We start from the raw sequence: 23,305 nt of genomic DNA on the forward strand, positions 1-23,305 counted from the left end.
CAGTCCACACGGTATCGGTCCCCACCTGGGTTCACGTTGTTGACGAGCTTCATGAGCTCAGCCTTCACCATGTTGCTACTCCACTCGACAACTTTTCGAGACAGCCAAGTCTGTATGTCCTTTTTTGAGGCTACTCATCCGCCGCACTTTATCCTGCTTCACAGAATGATATGGTGCGTTGTCTATCACTGTAACGCTGCTGGCTTCTTCGGGGACAACATTTGGCCCGCCTTCAACGTCTGCGTTGTCCACTCGTAAAGCGTTCGCTCGCTGACCTGGGTGAGCGCATTCGTACTTGAACTGTCCCCACTCTCAACGCAAAGCACTTCAAGAAGCCAACTGGGATCGCCTGCTTGGGAAAACAGCGGACTGTCAGAGTATGGCGACACAGGCGACTCCGCCAACGCCATGTTGGAAAATGGCAACCTGACAGCCGGCCTCCACATAGGTTTTGTCTAGGGCTTGAGGCACCTTCTAAATCTACCAGTCCAAACTATGTTTTCAATTGCTGATTGCTTGATTGCTTGGAGGAGAGAGCTCCGTAAGGATGCACACATCTTGTGAGACGAAGCATAGTTGAGCCATTTACAAAGAAGCAGACTTAAGAATTGGAAACAGTTCCTGTTCTGCGGGCCTGGACGCAAGCAGGAGTGCACATAACAAAAGTGTGCACGTAATGCAAAATCACAAAACACCGTAGCGCACGAAAAATGCAGCCGTGGAAAGCAGAGGAAGCTGCAGAATGTAATAATGACACAAAGGCTGTGAAACCCTGCTAGTTTTTGAACACTTTTGCTTATATCACACTTGGAGATAGAATAGCAGGTTGTCCCAGTACGGCGCAGTTTGGAGGGAAAAAATATTTTAGTAATTCATCCTGTCATAGTAAAGTGTTAAGGAAGCAAATGAGGTCTGACCAACAATAAATGTGCGCTAGTTTGCAGGTCTGTCAGTGGTGCAAAAATTCTAGGCCTAGGAATTTGCTTGTCGTTCATGATTAAACTGCACGAAAAAAACACGGACAGAGACAGAAAAGACGTACTCACATAGAGTGCAGAACTTCCAACTTTTATTCGAAAAACGCTTCCAGTATTGCCTTTTATGCGCTCTAACAACCATCACATGACACAGCCGGGATCAAAACAGATAAGTATTGACAGTTATGTGTACATGATGCGCGAATCTAAACTACACCAGTGTGTGCAAGGTTAGCACCATTGATTGGAGAGAAATTGGTCCTGGGATGGAGCGTGAGACGACCGCCCCGCCAGTTGTGCTGACCACGGTGGGGTGAGGCCGAAGGGATCTGCTCCCCTGGGTGGACTAAATCCAGCTGACTCCCCCTTGGGGGTTTCTCCTAGTTGGACCATGGAGAACTGCACCAACTATAGTCATAACTTTCGCCTGCTGCAGCATGTACGCAAAAATCGATTAGATGATTGCACCAATGATACCCCGACAATGAGGTACCCGTTCCGCAAAATAATGAAAGTGGTACCAAGAATCCGTACCAACTATTCTCAATGTGTTTAGCCTTAAAACTGAATTTACCATCTCTCTAAATGGTTTAAAAAAAAAAAAATCAAGATGCTTTTGTTACAAACCGACCCTTTATTAACATGAAAAGTTTCCTAAGGTTGTCTCGTTCTTGGCGTACATTTTGCTATTTTTACTTTTTTACTGCATACCATGTTACTTTATTAAATTGCTACGCTTTTAGTCTTCGGTAAAAATTCAATGTTTACACAGTTTGTTTTCTGTGCAGTGCCTGTGCATCTCTTTTGTATAATTATTGTGTATGTTGTGTTCTATTGACACTGTCTCTAATGTATGCAGTGCTTCTTTACTTGCATTTTTGTTATGCCATTGCATTTATATTGTTGAGGATTTGCGGGGTCGCAGCGGAGCACCAGAGAGAGACGACCAGCGTGGCAGGCTTCTAGTCCCGAGCACGCGCTGTCCATCTTTATTTTCTTCTAGCGCGCGCTGTAACACCGATCTCAGCGCCTGCGCTTTATAGCGTCGCCGGGCGCTACAGGGCCCCCCGCCTAGACGGAACGTCGGAAGGTACGTGCCGACGGGGCAGAGATGGAGTAGCCACGGCAGGCAAGCAGGCAGCTAGAGTAACAGTGTCCCCACGGGGTCGCTGCAAGGTCCGGTAAGTTCAGGTCAGGGGCCGGGAAGAGCAGTTGGGTGGAGTGCGCCGGCTCAGGTGGACGAGCCTGGCTGCTGCGCAAAGGGCGAATGATGCAGGGTGCCGAGCTGACAATGGACATGGGGGCAGGGGAGGCCATGGTCGGGCCGTCACCGACTGTAGTGCTGCCCGCTGACACAAGTGTCAGCGGTGTTGGAACGTTGCAGCTGATGTCCATGGGGATCTCACGCACCGTGTACGCGATCACAAGCGCAGGAGCAGCCGAAACGGCTCCATGGACTGACAGCAGATGTGGTGGGACCGTCGACACAACGGTGACAGCTGTGACGATGCCGGAGCAAGTTGCTGGGCTCAATCTCAGGTGCTTGGCTGAAACGGGAGTGGCAGTCCGGAGCACCTCGCCAGTGTCGATGCGCATGTGGGCATGGTCGGCTGTGGGTGTCTGCAAGAAGGTTGTGGCAGTGACAGGCCGTGTAGTTGAGACTGCTACATCAGACGGCTGGCGGACAGCAAGAGACACAGCTGGTGGATGGAGAGTTGCCACACTACTCGGTGGGTGAAGCTCGACCATTCGTTGCCGAAGGTGGCTTAAGTCAGGCACGAAAGACGCTTGCTGCGGCAGTGTCGAGCTGCCAGGGTCAGACTCCGAGAAGTGGTTGACAGTACTAAGAGCTTGGGGTGGGGCCTCTTGGGCAGGCGATGTGGCCGCCGGGATAGTGGGGCTGGTGTGTGGCATATGCTGCGGCGGCGGCAATCTCACTTCGCCTTTAGCACGATCGCTCAGGTCAGTGACTGACGGCTTTGCCGGAATGAGCGATGAGGCGGCAGGTGAGCTTTGGGCTGGCAGCGATGCTACGCAGTAGGTCACAGAAGTTGGTGGAATGGGGCACTCGTCCAGGAAGAGCTCGACTGACGGCGGCGCTATTGCAGATGAGAGAAGTTGCTCACCGGGCTGTGCCGTAGACGCTGTGTCATCCTTGTGGGAGGCGGTATGGCCGGAGGCGCTGAACAGGGTGGCGCGAGGCGCATCTGTCGCTGAGTTCGCTGACGTGGCAAACCGCGGTGGGCCAGGCACCTCACCGAGCTGCTGAGGGAATGAGTGCGGACTTGGGGCTGTGGAGTCACCGCACAGTGCTGCTAGAGTAACCGGGGTAGCAGGATGTGCTGTCGGAAGCGATGCGGCAGCGTCTGATGCGGTCGGTGCTAAAGAAGCCGGGCCGGAGATGCTGGACTGGAGTGGCGGCGAAGCGGCAAGGGGCTGCTGAGGCGGGCCGGGTTCTGATGAAGGCTGCGTGGGCGCGAGCGAGGCCGGTGCAGGGCCAGAGGCTGGCGGCGGCGAAAACGGGTCCGCTACGTCGTAGAGCGGCGGCGGAACGTAGTAGGCGCCGAAGTCCGCCAAGACGGCCGCATGCAGCTCATCGTATGGCCGGCCGCCGAAGGCAGAGTAGGTGAGCTGACGCAGGAGGTCGGGCGGGAGGATGTCGCAGAGGACTGCGTGTTTAAACGGCTGGATGGTGATGCCGTTCAGGTACATCGCAGCCTCCAGTTGGGCGAACCACCCGCCGACGCCTGCAGGCCGGAACGCCGGGAGCGGCGGGTCGAAACTTGGGTGCTGCCAGTACGCCATGCTAGGACGCCGCTGGGATAGAAGGCACGATCACGTCCGGGTCACCACTGTTGAGGATTTGCGGGGTCGCAGCGGAGCACCAGAGAGAGACGACCAGCGTGGCAGGCTTCTAGTTCCGAACTGCCCGTGCCGGGCGTGCGCTCCGAGCACGCGCTGTCGTTCTTTATTTTCTTCTGTCGCGGGAACGCCGATCTCAGCGCCTGCGCTTTATAGCGTCGCCGGGCGCTATAATATGTATATAGATTATATCTCCTGTGTGTTATATACTGAGGCCACACTTTGTAATACAGTGCTTGTCCATCTCGTTTTGTGTAAATAGTGTCACCAATTCTTTGTATTTTGTTGCGGTGATGTTATCATGCTTGTGTATCCATGGTATGTGCTGCACACCGCTGCCCCTGCTGCAGGTGCTGGGACTGCGTCAGGCCAATTGGCCTTTTGCCCCGGCTCCCTGTTTCTGTAGAAAAGAAAGAAAATAAATTTCAACTTTTAAATAGTCGGACGCAACGGACGCAGTGAAGCTCTGCTCGCCGTGTCAGGCGGCAGCTCCATCACTCCTGAGAGGCTGCCCACTAAGAGCAACCTGGTTTGGCTTACGGGGGTTTAACATCCCAAAGTGACTCAGGCTATGAGGGTTCCTTAACGTGCACTGGCATTGCACATCCCCCCCTGGTGGCAGCAGCTGCCATAGAAGGGAAGTGCTCGACAGGAGGAAGACCCCTAGAGACGTAGGGTCGCTAACCCATTATTGCTATCTCAACGCCAGAGTGCAAAACGAACTGCTAGCGCAGCTGATTTGAATTTGGCCTAAGTACGCAAATCATCTGTCATTTCTCCTTGTACTTTCTCTCCTTTCATCTGTTAATTTCCCGTTAAAGGGCACGTGCACCCCTTTTTCGCTAATTTCGTGATATTGAAGGATTCAAATCTGTATAGGCTTTAGGAGAGTTTCAAATTGGGCTAGTTGGTGGTTGTTATTCTCGTGCATTGTTGCGCTTACGAAGGAACTTGGACACAATCAGGGACAACACATTTGCGCACATCTGTTCTGTGTCGTCCCTGATTGTGTCCAAGTTCCCTCGTAAGCGCAACAATGCACGAGAACTGTATAGGCTGTAGGTAAACCATGCCAAGTGGTTTTGCACTAGCATTTAAAATAGTGATGTAATCGACGATTGAATTTTGCACTTCTCCTCAATGCACGGCAGGTGTGCAGGGATGTTCAGTGTGATGTCACGGAAGGTATGATTTCTAATTACCGCTGGCATCAGCCACACCCTGCCCTGACTCGTTAGACGCTGCCAAACAATGCTAGGTGGGCTTTGTCGTCTGAGGCGTTTGTTTTTTTCCCTTCAAACCAGGTGTTTGTGCGTTGGAAATGTACCGATGCCTTCGATGACGTCATCATGCGTCCCCCACTTGGCGTTGTGCGCTGCTGAGAAGCTTGAAGGATGTCCACATTTTAATCGGTGGTTATGTCACCATTTCAAGTGTTAGCCCAAAAAGACTTGGCATGCTTTACCTGCAAGTTTACCTAGGAAACTTCAAAAGAAAGTGAACTTGTACCTGTTATCTATTCAGCTGTGATTGTTTTCCTTGAAAGTGTAACTTGCGTTCACTGTTTTTATTATTGATTGCATGTTACTTACCTTCCATTTTAAGTGTATGTATATACTTTATGTAATTTTTCTTACCCCCTGTTGCTCGAGTGTTTTGTGTTTTCAGAAAGGGGGCTGACACTTAGTCAGGCATTCGTTGCCTTTTTTTCAGCCTCCTCGACAGACTTTTTTTGTATTTCTGTCGAAAATAAACATTCATTCATTCATTCATTCATTCATTCAAGTTTCACACAGTCGACCCTCTTGAGCTTGTTGATTTCTAAAATCTGTGCAGTTTCCCTTTAATGAGCAGCTCAGATGGAGACATTCTCCTATGCATTCCTCTGGAAATCTTGGGGGCCTGTTGTGTGCAGCCGGCTGGATGTGTGGCACGTGACCCTGGAGGGGGTGCCGGGCCGGGAAGGGGGGCCTCCTCCCCTGCTGCACGCCAGCTACCTGTGCCCCGGGGGGGGGGGGGGCTGGCCTCGGCTGCTGGGCCGGGGAAAGCTGCTGCTGCCCATGGGACAGGAGCTGCTGCTGCTGGACCTGCAGGTGTGTGTGTGTCTGTCAGCTCGACTTCTCTTCCAGTGCGTGGCGATTGCCGTTCTTGCAAGGACCTAAACGATGAGAACTGTGAGCCACGGCTTGACAGGATCAGAATTCTGACCACGAGCAAAGATAGATTAGCTCGGGAATTACCCGAAGCATTTTCTATCAAGGCAAGAGGCGACATGTGCGTCAGCCCCACCTCTGTCTCCCTGCATGCCAGCGAATTCAGACTGCTTGAAATAAAGGGGCGAAATGCGTTCTGCTCACCTTAACCTACCTTTGCTGTCACCATTGAGAAGGAAAAAAGTGACCTCACTTTACTCTTGCCCCCCGTCCCGTTTTCTTGGCCTGTCCTTCTGTGGTCAGACGCAGATGCGCATGCGCTCACGGTCGTCTTTTCTGGTGTGTTCCACGAAAAACGTGTTCAATAAACACAGCTGGAGTCAGCGCCCGTCCTGTCATGACCTCTGTGTATTCCTCGTAAAAGTTAGCGCTGCTTAAATTTGAAGAAAAGAAAAATGGCAGCCACACATCAGCCAGCCAACAGAGCACAGCTGCAGTCGAGGGTTTGACGGCATACCGTCTGGTCAGGAATCATGGTGATGAGGATTGCTGGTCACTGGCCAAAGTCAATAAAGATGGAACGACGTTTTAGGAGCGCTACGGCTCCCTTGTTCACTATGAAGCAATCGGCGCACGGATCCGTCCTTTTGTAGCACTCAGTAGCGTTTTTAATGATTTAGCCTAGATAGAATGTAGAGTCCTGTTTAGTGTGTTAGACGATGTCTGTATGACTCAAGATTCTGCCGTGCTGATGTGTTCTTTTCTGTTGTCAATATCTTCACTTGGATGCGCATTCCCCCAACTGGGCGCCCTCGCTCGTGCCGTGCCTGCTGTGAGACAGCTCCATCACCAGGGGGCCCTCATTCTTTCGGAGCTGCACAGCAGAGCATTGGCGGAAATGTAGAAAGCACTGTGCCCATCTCAGCAGCAGACAAGCAGGGTGCATGTCTTTAACCAAAAGGCAGTGAAAGCGGTTTGTGTCAGTTTTGTCAGGATCATTTCATAGTCCAGACTTTGGATAATTGCTACATTTTTCCAGTTCCTTCAAGTTTGGATTAACGAGCTTTTACATCAGTCACTCGGCGTTACTCGGGCAGCCTCACAGTAAGCTGCTTCAAGCCGATTATTTCAAACCGATGTCATATTTTTAGACTTTTCAAAAGCATTCTATCGCGTCCCGCACCGACGTCTTATGTCTAAACTTTCTTGCCTCAATATTGATCCCCTCACATTATCCTGGATTAACTGTTTCCTCACTAACCGGTTTCAATATACCGTCATCGGCGGTTATCATTCAGCAACTCATCAAGTGATTTCAGGCGTGCCGCAGGGTTCTGTGCTTGGGACCCTGCTCTTTCTCATATTTGTCAATGATCTCCCATCCGGCATATCTTCGTCCATTTGTCTTTTCGCGGAGACGACTCTGTGTTATATCGTCGCATTTCCTCTCACGACGACCAGGTTATCGTACAAAACGACTTACAAAAAATAGATAATTGGTGTTTCGAATGGTTGATGGAGCTAAACATCACTAAATGCAAATTTATGCAAATTTCACGCAAGCATTCCAATATTACGTATCCTTATTCTCTTCAATCAACTATCCTTTCACAGGTTGAATCATATAAGTACTTAGGTGTCACAATCAGCAGCAAACTGACGTGGGAAAAACACATCACTCAACTCGTTGCTGATACATCAAGAACACTGGGTTTTTTTTAGAAGGTCACTTTCACTGTCTCTGCAATCAATCCGTAAACTAGCATACGAGACTTTCATTCGCACTAAACTTGAGTACGCATCAGCAATTTGGTCTCCTCACCAGGCTTACTTAATTAACACCATTGAATCCATTCAGAATCGTGCGGCACGCTTCATTACTTCAGATTACGATTTTCACCACAGCATTACCGCTATCAAGTCATCCATCGCTATCAGCTCACTAGCCCTTAGACGCAAAGTTTCTCGCCTATGTTTATTGCACAAATTATATCACAACTATCCTAACCTACGCGAGTCCCTTCTAGTCCCTCCTGTGCGCACGTCATCCCGTTTATTCAACTCCATGAGCATCCAACGTTTACGCGGATCAACTAATGCCTTTAAGAAATCTCTTTTGCCAGCCGCTATTCGAGACTGGAATCGGCTTCCGGAATCGGTTGTCATTGAAAGCGATCCAGTAAGGTTTAAAGAACGTTTGATGTGTTATCTTGCCGTATAAACTGTTTCATTTCCCTTTGGTGACTTTATTTCTCTTTATGCTTTTGTTGTGTGTGTTTTTTCTTGTTTGTTCTTTTTTTAATTATTTTTTTTCCCACCAATGTGAGTCATGTTGAATGTACTACTCCCCCCCCCCTCCCAGGGGCCTTTAAGGGTCAAATAAATGATGATGATGAAGACAGGGCATGCTGCTTTCTGTCCCATGCTCATCATTCTCGCATTAGCGTTTTCAACGCTCGCAGCAGCGATCATGCAGCCTGCACGTGGGCTTCTGGTGCCTGTGTCTTTTTTTGCACCTCATCCGGGGGACTTTCGACCTGAGTGCCATAACCACAGTGCGTATCATAAGTGTCGTCTCATTCATGCTTGGCTCGTGTTTGTCATGAGTGGCCATGGGTGCGTATGGGTGGTGTTCACCTGACGTGCTCCGTCGCAGCCAGTTGCTGTGCTTACTCGCTGGTGCTTTGTGGAATGGGAGTGCATTTCATGTCTTGTCACAGATAATTCCTGTCGTCCCGTGTGGCTGCGTGAAACAGATGGGAGCTGAGAAGGTTCTTTAAGAGGGTCAACTGCTGAGCCAGTTGGTTTTCAGACATAATAAATGATTTCTAAGCGCAACGGGGACACAACACAAGAAAGACGACAACACGGGCGCTTACTCCAACTGTTTAATCAAGAGAGAGCACACAAATGCTTTTTTAGAACTTTTAACTTTTTATCTAAATTCAACTTTCGCAAAGTGGGAAGACAGCTTTTATCTCCAAAAAGAAGGAATTTGCATTGGTTCCTGCATTGCCTCCCATTCTTTGCGATTTACTTTTATCCAAATATGACCGACTACTGCGCGACAGTCTTGAAGGAACCAATGTTTTTAAAGTTTTTAGATTTGTAGATGACTTTTTAGTGATTTTTAACATCAGCTCTGGATTTTACGAGCATGATGTTTTTAATACACTCACCATTTTTCGTGAGGGTCTTAAACCACTAACTCTGACGCACGAACTTCCGGAACATGGAACAATTCGCTTTTTAGATCTAAAGATTGTATTTACTGACAATCACGTTTGTTGGGCATATGAACCCCAATCCACCAAGCCACTACTTCAATTTCAATGAGCGCATTCCAAACTGGTTAAGAGAGCTATTGTTAATTCATGTTTCAAGAACGCCCTGAAGAAATCTTGTGAGCACTTACAAGACTACAGTTTCGCTCGGCAGTCGTTCAGGCTAACGTCAGCAGGCCGCCCGAAGCATCCACAGATATCTGTCGCAGAGGCCTTGCTCAAGCACGAACAAAAAGGCGAACACAGTGTCATCAAGGAAGCAGAAAAAAACGGCAGTAATTCCCTACATGCATACATTCTCGCACAACTTAAAGAAGCTAGCGCAGCGTTCAGATGTTCGCGTGGCCTTTTCCGCCCCGTGTGAGCTCTCCATCCTTAGTCGCATGAGTTGCCCCGTGACAAAGCCAAGGGTTGCATGCAAGAAAAAGCATCAAAACAGGTATGTAGATTGTACTGAAGGGATTGTTTATGAACTTCCGCTATCTTGTGGAAAAATATACGTCGGACAAACAGGGCGTTGCCTCAACGACAGATTAAGGGAACATAAAAATGATTTGGCTACCTACAAAGACCGCAACCTGCTGCTTCACTGCTCTGAATGCACAAAAGAAAATCAGGAAGTGTGTAAACCCATGTTTCATAGGTGCCAAACTTTCAGAAGAAGCGTGGACCGAACCACGAGGGAAATAATTGAGGCCCAAAGGATATCAGCTCTGGGTGACCTTTGCGTCAGCACCCCTTCTCTTGCGCTGTTTGAGAAAGAACGGGCGTACTTGGCGAAGCGCGCGACACGTCATTAGGTTTTTTCTCAATTTTTTTTGGCGCATTTTACCAGTTTGCCACCTTCGCACATCTTGCCTTGTGTATATATACATGTATTTTCCATGAATAAATTTAGTTGTAAGTCAGCGCTGTCTTTTAAAGAATCGTGGTTCACCAACTGGCCTGCCCTTGTAAGCAAAACATGTGGCCCTCCCAGCGTCTGCGCACAAGGCACCCAGACACACCATGCATGGATCTTGTCACAGTAAGTGCCCTTCATGTCTGAGCTGCGTTACTGACACTTCTGTTTTTAAAATTTTTGTATGGTGTCTCTGGGTGCCTTGTACGTGTGCACATACGCTGGGAGGGGGGCTATATATTTCGCATGCTGTCGCTTGGGAGTAAGCGCCCGTGCTGTCCTCGTAACAGTCATTTATTATGTCTGAAAAGGTTCCCCTTTGTGCCGTACAGGACTTCCCCGGTCTGCGCAGCTTCCCACAGGCCAGGGAATGGAAGCATCTACGAGAGGGTGCAAATGCCCAGGAGCCTTGCTGAGGGCGGCGGAAGGGCCCCTTTTCGGAAAGGGGAATGATTCGACGTGTCTGTTCACTTCACTTCACTTGTCATCTCTGTCTGCTGAAAGCGACGTGTCCAGTGGAATCGCTGCACATTGCGTTGCTGTGAACCAGCCTGAATTCCAGGTCTTTCTAAAGGCTCGCTGTCCTCCGCACTCTGTCGACAGCGCGGCTCAGGGTAGTTGCAATATCTTCGGGCAGTTCACAGCACGGCGAACACACCAGTGACATCACAGCCTCCCCAGTTTCAGTTTTGCAGTTTCGGATTCAAGTTTTGCGTTTTTTGCTGTTTGAAAATTATTTTAGGGTTGCTTTTGAAAACCTTGTATCGTACACATTACAGGAGGTTCTTAGGAACATAAAACAGCCACTAACTTAAAATGGCTGAAAAATCACCGGAGTTGTCCTTTAAAGAATAACCGTGTGTAAAATATCTAGGCGTTACTAGTACAGAAGATCTACGATGGAATGCCCATATTAGTAACATCTGCACCAAAGCCTTTAAGTCTCTCTGGTTTGTCTGGCATGCGCTTTCAAAAGCCCTGTCCTTGCTAAGTTGGCAGCATATGAAGCGTTAGTCAGACCATGTTTGGAGTACGCTTCGTACCTGTGGGACCCCTTAAGTGACAAAAACATAGCCAGGTTAGAAAGACTCAAAAGAACCGCAGCTAGATTCATTTGCAACAAATATAAAAAAAACTGATAGCCCAACAGAAATGATCAGGTAAATTGGCCTTGACACACTTAAATCCAGATGTTGTGAATGTCAGTTAACGTACCTATACCTAATGTACAATAAACAGATCCTAATGAACAATCATAATTTCATTACCGCTAAAACCTCGCATGCAAGCTCCCGTTTTGATAATGGTAAAATGATTCAAGAGTATGCTGCTCTGAATAACATGTTTAAATTTTCATTTTTTCCTGCAACCATAAGCGACTGGAATAAATTACCGAACCTTATTGTCATGTAGCGGTGACTGCAGTCCGGCGAACAGGAAAACAGCGAGAATGGCTTCTAAACGAAGCTCTTTGTTTGGGCTGACTTGCGCCCGCAAAGAACTGAATCACTCGGCGGCGGCGTAGCAACAAGCGTGCTCGGCAGTCGTCGAACAGAATGCCCGCCACCCTCGGCCGTGCTCTTTTTAAAGCTGATAGCGAACATTCGAGAGAAAGCTAGAAAAGTTACTAGAACATTCTCGAACGACATAGAATTGGCTCTGCCTGGATGCGATGAATCAAAATAAGCGGCGTGCCGGCAGCCTTGAAGAATGAACAAACACTACGAAGATTCGCGGCATTACTCCTCTCTCAAAGGAGTGTTGGCCCAATGCTTTAAAACATAAGGTGACTAGAAACCATTAAAAACGGATTGCGGAAAAATATACACTGGGTGTGGAAACACGGCGTCCTTTAGCACGCATAATATGGCTTTAGACGGACGACATAGACAACTTCTGGTTGTACCCAGCGTTGCTGGGATGTAGTTGGTCAGGGACTTTTTCATAGACCAGTTTACCTACGTGACAAAAAACCTTGTACGGGCCGAAATAGCGGCGCAAAAGTTTTTCACTCAATTCATGGCGGCAAATAGTCGTCCAAACCGAGAATCTGTCTGGCTTGCATTCTCTGCTTGTAGGTTGTAGTGTGTGGCGTCGGTCTGCTGCTGGTCTTTGATCCGTAATCTGGCAAGACTTTGGGCTTCTTCTGTGCGTTGAAGGTAGGCGGCGACGTTGATGTTTTCTTCTTGGGTAATGTTGGGTAGCATGGCGTCCAGCGTGGTCGTGGCCTCTCTGCCATGGACGAGCCTAAAAGGCGTCACCTGGGTGGTCTCCTGCACAGCGGTGTTGTAGGCGAAGACTACGTAAGGCAAGATGACGTCCCAGGTCTTGTGTTCGGCATGGACATACATGGCGAGCATATCGGCGATGGTTTTGTTGAGGCGCTCGGTCAGTCCGTTGGTCTGCGGGTGGTATGCAGTTGTCCTGTGGTGGCTGGTTTGGCTGTAATGGAGAATGGCTTGCGTCTGTTCCACTGCGAATGCTGTTCCTCTGTCTGTGATGAGCCGTGTCGCAGAAGAATGCAGTCCGTGAAAAATTTGGCGGCTTCTGCTGCTGTTCCGTTCGGTAGGGCTTTTGCCTCGCCGTAGCGGGTCAGGTAGTCGGTTGCTATTATGATCCACTTATTTGCAGATGTGGACTTTGGGAAAAGGGCTGGGCAAGTTTGTAACCCTAGCCACCTAGTGTGCAAGAACTGCAAGTGCTCTTCCCCCAGCAGGGTGCAGGTGAGCGGAAGCCCAAGTGGGGCTGGTCCTCGGTCGGGGTGCAGCAGCAGGTGGACCTGGATGCCACGCTGCTCTCCCTCAGCACGGCTCCCCACCATCCGGTGGCACAGGTGAGCTGCTGCTGCTGCTGTCCTGTCCCTGACTGAGAGGGGGGGGGGGGGGGGGTGCAGCATGCGACCGTGCTGGACATTGAGCTGGTGGCCAGTGCCCTGGTGGCCCAGCTGTGCACAGACGGGGGCCTCGTGTTCAGGGCGCTGCTGGACTACGATGCCTATGCGGCAGCTGGCGAGGAGGAGGGCCAGGCCACACTCTTGCTTGCCCTGCTGCTGGAGGCCTCCCCAGGGTGGGTCTTCTTCCAGGGGGGGGGGCACTGTTTCTCCAGCTGCAGAAGGTGCAGCTGTCTTGGCCACCAAAAGGCGGCTGGCAGTATTGAATAAATAAAAACAGGGTCACACACAATTGCGCTTTTGAAAGAGACCTGGTACAACACAGGGACGACACAAACTCTGGTGTGCAAACTGTCAACTGAAGTTTTTATTGCAATGAGCACACATATATAAGCTTCATGACATGTGAAGCTTATATATGTGTGCTCATTGCAATAAAAACTTCAGTTGACAGTTTGCACACCAGAGTTTGTGTCGTCCCTGTGTTGTACCAGGTCTCTTTCAAAAGCGCAATTGTGTGTGACCCTGTTGACTACAACTAGCCCCACTAAAACCCTCTTAGTACAGCTGTAAACTGTGCTTAAACGCCAAAAAGGACTCGGTGATTAAGTGGATGCTGCATTGGAATCATACCAAAACTGTTTCGGTTTACTTGCAATAATGGTGGCACAGGCTGGCTTGAATTTCTCCTCTCCTATAGGTTCCACCTTTCCTCATCCGCGCAGGAGTGCCCTGAACACCGATTTTCTTAACAATGCTCATGTATAAAGGAGAAATGAGACAAATATAACGTCAACAGTTTGCAAAATTTTACGAGCATTTTGACTCCAGCAGAAATTTTTAGGTACAAAAGCACTACTTAACGCGCTCAAACCCACCTTGTGGTGTCCCCGACCTTGGGGCACCAGCAGAAATAAAATAAATACTGCCGTGACTCGGTTTCAAACCCGCGGGAGCGCCAACAGATCAGCTTCGCTGGCTGTGCTGTCGCTGCAGCCAGTCGTGTTGAACTGCAACGCACCAACAGATCGTGTCTCTTCTGCTTCTCAAACTCAGCAGATGTATTGAAATGGACTGAATGTTTTTTGGCCGCTCGTACTCGGTATGTTAATGACCATGATTCTGATCTTTCTTCAGTAACATCGGGCGTTCCTCAAGGATCTGTTCTAGGACCTCTGCTTTTCCTAATCTGTATTAGTGACCTTCCTGATCTCATAACATCATCTATCAGGTTGTTCGCTGACGACTGTGTAATATACAGAGAAATTTCCAGCCCATCCGATACCTTGGCTCTTCAGTCTGACATTAATAACATTTCTGCTTGGTGCCACACTTGGCTAATGAAGCTTAATGTATCTAAATGTAAAGCAGTGAAAGTAACACGAATGCCTTACAAAGCTAACCCGCATCCATATATTCTAAATGACTCCCCCTTAGCTTTTGTTTCTGCATATAAGTACCTTGGCGTATACATTACCAATGACCTCTCATGGAAAACGCATATCGAACACATAACTAACAATGCTAATCGCATGCTTGGTTTTTTTCACCGTAACTTTTCACTTGCTCCGGTTAGTTTAAAACTACTACTGTACAAAACGGTCGTCCGATCTAAAATAGAATATGTGTCTTCTGTATGGGACCCTAACATTAAGTCACTGATTAACACTTTAGAATCAATTCAGAATCGTTCAGCCCGTATTATTTTGTCTAACTACTCGCGTTTCTCTAGCGCCACACACATGAAGAGAACTCTAGACCTTCCAGATCTTTCACTCCGGTGTCATCTTTCTAGACTTTTCACTTTCCAAAAAATATATTACACTAATCAATCGCTAAAACAAGGTCTTTTCGCTGTTCCGAGTTATGCATCATCTCGCATTGACCACCGCCTCAAAGTGAGTGTTCCAAGTTGCAGAACTAACCAGTTTCTTTCCTGGCCCCAAGACCAGCTCCGACTGGAACCACCTGCCCGCCAGCATCGCCTCCATCTCTGAACCAGAAGTTTTTGGATCCGCTCTTCTTCATCACCTGTGCCAACTACTCTCCTTATTGTGTTTTATTTGTACAAGTATACTTACCACTCCTACCTGTAACGCCTCAACGGCCCTGATAGTAACGAAATAAATAAATAAATAGATAAACAGATCGGATCAGCTTAACGCGAATTAAGGACAACGCAGCGAGCTATGGAAAGAAAAATGATGGGTGTAACGTTAAGAGATCAGAAGAGGGCAGAGTGGGTGAGGGAACAAACGCTTGTTAATGGCATCCTGGTTGAAATCAAGAGGAAGAAGTGGGCCTGGGCAGGGCATGCAATGCGAAGGCAAGATAACCACTGGTCCTTAAGGGTAACGGAGTGGATTCCAAGAGAAGGCAAGCGTAGCAGGGGGCGGCAGAAAGTTAGGTGGGCAGATGAGATTAAGAAATTAGAGGAGATAGGGTGGCCGCAACTGGCGAAGTAATGATGATGAACCCAAGTCTGATATCGTCACCAGACGCGCCGACAACCCAGCAAAGCAAAACCTTGAACCAACCAGGATAAACATGTGGTTTCGCACATTTACTCGATTTAACTACATTAAAACCCTACCACTTCTTGAGCTTTAATTCATATGCATCACGGCCCACCGGTGAGCCACCCTTAGATTTCCTCGGCTGCAGTGCGTCTCGTCAATGAGCTACCCGTAGAACAGATTGCATGAGCTGCCAAGAGGAATCGGCATCGCCAGAGGCATCGCACATTTCCGCAAAGGACAAGCCGAAGTACTGCTGACTAACTTCAGCAAAGAATACCGGCACGTTAGCAGAGGAATGACGATTGCATTCCTTGAGGAAATATCCGACGCACGAGACTTCTTTGCGCTCTCCGACCCATCCAAAGAAGATTCGTCTGACCAAGAGAATTCGCCCACTTTCGACATAAACCCAGCCCTGCGCCGGAACAGACAAGACCAGATCCGCCATCTCCTTCGAAGCTACAGCGAGTGCTTCTCATCATCGCTGAAGGTCCGACAAACGCCGATTGCCAAGCATCGCATTGTAACCGACCAGCACGCCCGACCTCTCCACCAGAGCCCCTACAGAGTGTCGCCGCGAGAACGACAAGCCATCCGGGACCAAGTGGAATAAATGCTGTGCGACGACGTTATTCAGCCTTCAAAGAGCCCCTGGGCGGCACCTGTTGTTCTAGTGAGAAAGAAAGACGGTGCACTTCGATTCTGCGTTGATTACCGCCGCTTGAACAAAATCACAAAGAAGAACGTCTACCCCCTCCCTCGCATCGACGACACACTGGACCGGCTCTGCAACGCCAGGTATTTCTCATCGATGGACCTTAAGAGCGGCTACTGGCAAATTGAGGTCGATGAAAGAGATCGCGAGAAGACCGCATTCAACACTCCAGATGGCCTCTTCAAGTTCAAGGTGATGCCGTTTGGTCTTTATCCCTTACTTGCTGAAATGTGGCTGGTGCGGAATACAGTGCTGGCAGGCCTGAAGTGGCAGATTTGTCTGGTATATTTAGATGACGTCGTTGTCTTCGCCTCGAACTTTCAGGAACACGTAAAACGGCTTCAAACAGTACTAGACCCAATCAGATCATCCGGCCTACCCTCGAAAGCAGAGAAGTGCCACTTTGCCTATGAAGAGCTGCTGTTTCTGGGCCACATTGTTAGCAAGGAGGGAGTACGCCCAGACCCGCAGAAAACCGCTGCTATCGCAGTGTTTCCACCACTGGCCGATAAGAAAGCTGTGCGCAGATTCCTCGGACTGTGCGCGTATTACCGACGGTTTGTCAAGAACTTTTCGCGCATTGCCAAGCCACTGGCCCTCCTGACAAATGCAGACGTGCCATTTAAATGGGAAGCGCCGCAAGTGGAAGCCTTCAAGGAACTTCAGCGTCGTTTACAGTCCCCACCGATCCTCGCGCACTTCGATGAAAACGCCGAGACTGAAATTCATACCGACGCAAGTAGTGTGGGCCTAGGCGCTGTCCTCGCTCAGAAAATTGACGGAGTGGAGAAGGTCATCGCGTACGCTAGCCGTTCCCTGTCCAAAGCCGAAGCTAATTATTCGACAACTGAGAAGGAGTGCCTTGCCATCATCTGGGCTACGTCGAAATTCCGCTCCTACCTGTACGGACGACCGTTCAAGGTTCTCAGAGATCACCACGCACTGTGCTGGCTCGCCAGTTTGATGGACTCCTCCGGCCGCCTCGCTCGATGGAGCCTGCGGCTCCAGGAGTTTGATGTAACCGTCGCTTCCAAGTCCGGACGCAAGCACTCTGACGCCGACTGCCTGTCACGAGCCCCTGTAGATGCACCGCCGCCGGACGACGATGAGAACGCGTTCCTGGGACCCAATCAGCTCCAGCTCTTTTGCACAACAGCAATGCTCGGGCCCCAACATAAAATGCGTCATCAAATACTTGGAAGACAAGGTTTCTTCACCCCCAGCCTCTTTCAAGCGAGGATTGTCTTCACTCTGTTTACAGAACGATGTCCTCATGAAGAAAAACTTTGCAGCGAACAAGACAGCCTACCTCCTTGTTGTACCTGGAAGTCTGCGCGGAGAAGTTCTTCAGGCCTCACACGACGAGCCGACAGCTGGACATCTCGGGTTTTCTCGCACCCTCCGCTGCATCCAAGACAAGTATTACTGGCCCCGACTGTCTGCTGATGTCGCACATTATGTGAAAACCTGCCGAGATTGTCAGCGACGAAAGACCCCTCCAACCCGACCAGCAGGATTTCTGAACCCCATTGAACCCCCTCAAGGCCCTTTCAGCAGATCGGCATGGACTTGCTTGGCCCTTTTCCGAAATCAACATCTGGAAATAAGTGGATCATTATAGCGACCGACTACCTGACCCGCTACGCCGAGGCAAAAGTAGTCCATGTTGTCCACATTTTGATTAGTTTGTGCTCGTTCTAACCCAGTGTGGGCATGTGCCACTGAAGTGTTTTTAAGTACCTGTTTGTGGTAGTAAATCTTCAGTTGATGTTTAGCGCTTGTCCCGTCTCCGTCTGTGTCCGAGTCTTGTGCGCCAACCTTTCAACCAGCCCAGCTTTGTGCAGAGGAGGGGGGGGTTGGCTGTGTGCAGGAGGAGGACGGTGGGCGGCGGCTGCTACTCGGCCTCCGTGCTCCTCCAGTGGGATCTGGCCACAGGTGAGGGTAGGCCACCACCACCAGACAGGGGTGGTAGCCCCTGAGCCACCTGCTCTGCTGCTGCAGGTTGCCACCAGGTGGCCACGGTGGGCAGCCTCAACAGGGCACCAGACTACACCGGGTAGGGTTCGCTTGTTCTCCACCACTGACGCCTAGATAGGGTGAATGTGGCCCATCAGGGTGCACGAGCCCCAATTACTCTGACATCGCTGAACCTCATGGTTGTTTGATTGATTGATTGATTGATTTTCCATTTAATCGAACATCTCAAACTTTCACAGCAGTCGTGCCTGTAGCGCCATCTGTGCCCACGGTAGTAACGAGGGCCCCCAGGCCCTCCTTGCCCGGTGGAGTGCGTGCTTGTTCATCTGGAGGGCGCTGCTGGCGGCTGCTCGCAGTTTTGGTTTGCCGTCTGCACAGACAAAGATTTCCGATTAATTTTGACCAAATCAGGCAAGCACTCAACCCAAACGTAATAGTGTGACCTGACAACAAGCCAATGAAGACAGGACTACATTATGGATGGTGTTGGAATGATTTTTAATGGCGGCAGGCCTAGCGCCATCGTCGTCATCACCACCCTGACCACGCCCACTGCAGGGCTACCTTTGTGCAAATTTTGAGCCCTTTTGAACGAGCGGGTGGTTAGGCCGAGGCAATTTTTTTCGATTTTCTCTGGCGCAACAGTCGGTAGGCTTAGGGGAGCACAAGGTTTAGCTGATCTCAATACCAGACCGATCGTTGACAGCGAGGCGTTTACTAAGACCATCACTAATAGAACCCTAGACTTCAATCCACCCAATGATCAGGCAGGCTTTCATGAAGGATACTCCACAATAGACCACATTCACACTATCAGTCAGGTGGTAGAGAAGGAATGCGCACAGTATAACCAACCCCTGTGTACGGCCTTCATTGATTACGAGAACGCATTCTGAAGAAGTTTGAAGAAGTTTGCGGGGATAGGGTGGAGAGACATGGGAGAGGCCCGGCAGTTGGTGTAGTCGGGCCGATGATGGTGATGATGACCGTGGAACCTAACAGTTGGATAGAGGAAACTTCCCGGAGACCTGCGAGACATTAAACTCCGAGGCCGTACAGGGCAGATCTTTGAAGGATCTAGCAACTGATTCGCAAATTGATTGCTTTGGGTTTCTTCCAAAAAGATCATCAAGTCCAAATAATGTTAACAACCAGCACAGGCCCAAGTAAGTCTGTGCCTTTGGAGGCTCACAAACAGCTTCACGAAGGGAGACCATGCCCAGGCAAGCGATCATGAAAACAGCCCTACTGAGATCCAAATTCAAATCAAATCTGCTTTATTCACACGGCTGGTAAAAAAAAGGTACGTGCGAATCATCTGAGGCTTTAACCTTCTCGGCTAGACTTGGGTCCCATGCAGGAAATGCAAAAATAATTCTAGCAAGACAACTCAGTATTATGCATCAAATTTGTGTGCAACAGCGATGCAGTAGTTAAATACAAAGAAAAGCGAAATACTCAAGAAATTATAAATAGTTACTAGGACAAAATCTGATATGCATGTACGAAAAACACTGTTTTATAATGGAGTTGACTTTTGGTTGCTTTGGGAGCAATTTTTTATTTCGGCGATTGGAAACTGACCTGTTTTTGAGTTAGCAGGTAGTTGGTTCCAAATTATGGCACTGGCATGGGCAATAATGTACACATTGTTGACAAGTGGAAGGTAAAATGGCTATTGAAAAAATTTCTAATTGGACGAGATGGATAAACGGAAATAGGTGGCGGTAAGGGGATGTTGTACCTTAGCACGTGTATGGCCGCACAAGCCAGCTTGAAGCCCTGCAGAGGCCACGAACGAGTGTGTGCATCTTTGGTTACAGGCGCGAAAAAAAGACAGGGCAGAGAGACGGGACGAAGCGCCACCCACAACTGATTGATATGATAGCGAACGGGTGAGAAAATCGTTCTCAGCCTTGTACAAAGCGACACATCCATATCTTTTTACAAGGCTGAGAACGATTTTTTCACCCATTCGCTCTAATTCCTTGCATGTAAGACGGCATATATTTGTGCATGTTGCCTTCAAATAAATCAGTTGTGGGTGGCGCTTCGTCCCGTCTTTCTGCCTTGTGTTGTGTCTTTTTTCGCGCCTGTAACCAAAGATGGACAGTTACCAACTTGCCCAGCAAGACGTTCTTTTAATCTATCTGTGTGGTTACTATGTGTTATAATACGAAGGGCTCTTGTTTGTAATGTGATTATTTGATTTAAGTATGCGTTAAACGTAAGCCTGTATACAGTAAGTCATATGGTTGGATTGCAGGCTGCAGAGTTGTGCACCCTGACGTGATGACAGGCATGGCGAAAAATGGATGGCCTCCAAGAACAGTCCCACTGCTTATGCTTGTTTACCTGAGCTTCGCACCAGCCTTCAGCAAGGGTGGCTGTCCGATTCGTTATTGAAAATGGCCCAAGGCCGCCGCGGTGGCTCCGTGGTTATGGTGCTCGGCTGCTGACCCAAAATACGCGGGTTCGATCCTGGCCGCGGCGGCTGGAATTTCTTTGGGGGAGAAATTCCAGAGGCCCGTGTGCTGTGCGATGTCAGTGCCCGTTAAAGAACCCCAGTTGGTAGAAATTTCCGGAGCCCTCCACTACGGCGTCTCTCGTGGCCTCAGTCGCTTTGGGACGTCAAACCCCCAAACCAAAATGGCCCACAGGCCAGCAAAGCAGGCAGAGCTGTGTGGGATGCCCTATCCCTGGCTCTTTGTGCAGGTAGCATGAAGATGTAGTGCACTTTACAGCTGAAGAGACTTTTTTTCCTGACCGTCAAAAACGGGTGCGCATTACGATCGAGTCCAAGTGCAGTAATGGTTTTGTTTTTGTTTTTTTTCTGTAGATAAGGTATTATGGCGGGAGCTGTTTATGGTTCATCTTCTGCCCTCAGCCACCTTCTGTGTCATCCGGTGGGATCACATCAACCCACTGGTGTCTGCACACGAAGGGATTTATTCCTCCATCAGAGTACCGTGAAAACCATAGTACCAGGTTGGCCCCACAACTAACCAAGTCTGAAAAAAAGAAAAATCTTTTTCAATGGCAGAAGTATGGAAAGACACTCTTACCTTGAAACAAATGCGACTCAATCAGTTGCACAATGGTGACAGTATTTATTGTCATTGTGCACCCATCCAATTCTTTAACAGTATCAGCGACCATCGACCCGCGTGCTTCTCTGCACCTTATTGACGGTGCTGAGCGGTGAAGCAAGCGCGATTACGGACATGTGTACATGTGTGCTGACTCTCGCTGCTTTCGCCGCTCCGTGACAAGGTGCTGGCAAACAGTGTTCAAGAATTGGCCGGGTGTGCAGCACAGAGAAGGGCACGAAGTGCACAAGCGTTACTCCGAGCCATCAGAGTCCTCCGAACTCGAGTCGGATGGCAATTGCCTCTCGCTGCCCCATAGGGCATCATCGTCTGTGCTGTCTGGCGCATTGCTTATGCTGCATTCTCCAAAAGACTTGCGCACCATCCCTGCGGGGAGAGACTTCCACGCCGACAACACCCAGCCACAAGCCAAAATCAATTTGTGACAGCGGAAACGCAAACTGGCTGTGCCATACCGCACTACTGCTGGTGGCGATGGTGATGGGAGCGGTTGACTTCAGCCGCCCATTGTTGCAAGACTTCCGCAGTTTTTCTGCCAATAAGACGGGGGCTGACTTTTTGCCATGGTTTTTTGAAAAAAAATTCGACCTATATTACGGTTTTTACGGTAGCTCCACCTGTGTGCCGTCTTGAATAAGTGTTCAGGTGGCTGCCATAGAATTGGTGTCACGACGACCGCGTGCTTCTCTCCCTCCCTTCCCCGGGGCAGGCATCCTGTCGGCTGGCTGCCCCCCTGGTGGTCGCAGCCCCTGGGCGCTCGCCACTGGATGACCAACAATGCCGCCATCCGGGGTGAGCAGTCCTCTGTGTAGCCCTTTGAGGCGCCATTTTTTTGTTTTCACCGAAATCAATTATTTGTTCACCCAAGTAGTACGTTCAGGCCTCCAGAAAGGGAGTTTGTTAGTTTTCGAGCGTGAAGGACCAGCAGCTCAGTTGTTACTACGATGTGGAGAATTCCGTAAAAGTGTCAGATTTGTTAGAAATAGTACCATCAAAGTGTTCTCGTGTGTCAGGTAAACGCCCTAGGGATCCTGGAATCACTTTCTGCTTCGAATATGCACATCACGCTCGAAATTGAGCAATAATAGTTGATGTTTTTACTCGCGGCAAAATCTGTCTGCACAAAAACGGCTGACAAAGTGCTACCTAGGTCGCTGTTGTGTGAAATATTACTTACTGCGTTCGCTACATGGTTCCAAAAAAGAACTTATCAGCAACAAGAAGGGTGCTCAATTTGACTTAAAAAATGAAATCACTGCTAAGTGCTACATTTTCTCAGAAAAAGCTGTAAGTTTGCTGTATACACGATTGTGCACAAGGCGCCTGAAAGGGATATACTCATTGTCATCTTGAGGGCCCTGTCAGCTAGAGCAGATAACCCCTTCACATTCCTCACACACACACACACACCCAAGTCTGGAACAACAAGCCAAGCATGCAGAATGGATGCAGAAAGTACCTTTCACCCTTTTAGACACCATTGCCACGAAGCTTGCTACCAGTTGTGTGTTCACGCTCAGAGCACCTATGTCACAAAGCACTGCTCGTTTCCAGCTTGTCTCAAAAACAAGCAACAGGTATCATCATACCATTGCCGAAAAACAGAAACATTTGTGCAGTCTTTCTTCATCCAAACTGCAAAAGATTGGAATGGCCTTCCCCATGCTGCTGTAATGAATAGAAGATTTGGTTAACTTGAAAGATATGCTGAAATCCTTTGACGTGTTTTAAGTTTCCATGGACGTTTCTGCTGATCTATTGTACTTTGCACAAAAACATGGAGGCTAACAGAGAGGGTTCAGCTTAAGTTAAGGACAACGCAGCGAGCTATGGAAAGAGAAATGGTAGGTGTAATGTAAAGAGATCGGAAGCGGGCGGAGTGGGTGAGGGAACAAACGCGGGCTAATGATATCCTAT

The 23,305-nt window shown here is 49.1% G+C and overlaps 1 protein-coding gene across 24 annotated transcripts in view; it reads left to right on the plus strand.

Annotated features, from left to right (window-relative positions):
- LOC149327674 (uncharacterized) overlaps positions 1 to 23,305 on the plus strand; it is an 83,263-nt gene that overhangs the window by 46,332 nt on the left and 13,626 nt on the right. For 10 of the 24 annotated variants that reach the window (XM_089564122.1, XM_089564118.1, XM_089564135.1 and 7 more), the window contains 5 exons: positions 5,755 to 5,932; positions 12,891 to 13,010; positions 13,071 to 13,243; positions 18,172 to 18,236; positions 18,303 to 18,357. In XM_089564122.1, coding sequence (XP_089420248.1) covers positions 5,755 to 5,932; positions 12,891 to 13,010; positions 13,071 to 13,243; positions 18,172 to 18,236; positions 18,303 to 18,357 — 591 coding nt within the window. Of the gene's footprint in view, positions 1 to 5,754; positions 5,933 to 10,509; positions 10,740 to 12,890; positions 13,011 to 13,070; positions 13,244 to 18,171; positions 18,237 to 18,302; positions 18,358 to 22,097; positions 22,181 to 23,305 lie in introns of all 24 variants that reach the window. The other 14 variants (XM_089564114.1, XM_089564125.1, XM_089564115.1 and 11 more) reach the window with 6 other exon arrangements.

This window comes from Amblyomma mixtum, chromosome 10, assembly GCF_055824585.1.
Source record: "Amblyomma mixtum isolate Tamu chromosome 10, ASM5582458v1, whole genome shotgun sequence".
Taxonomy (NCBI): Eukaryota; Metazoa; Arthropoda; class Arachnida; order Ixodida; family Ixodidae; genus Amblyomma; species Amblyomma mixtum.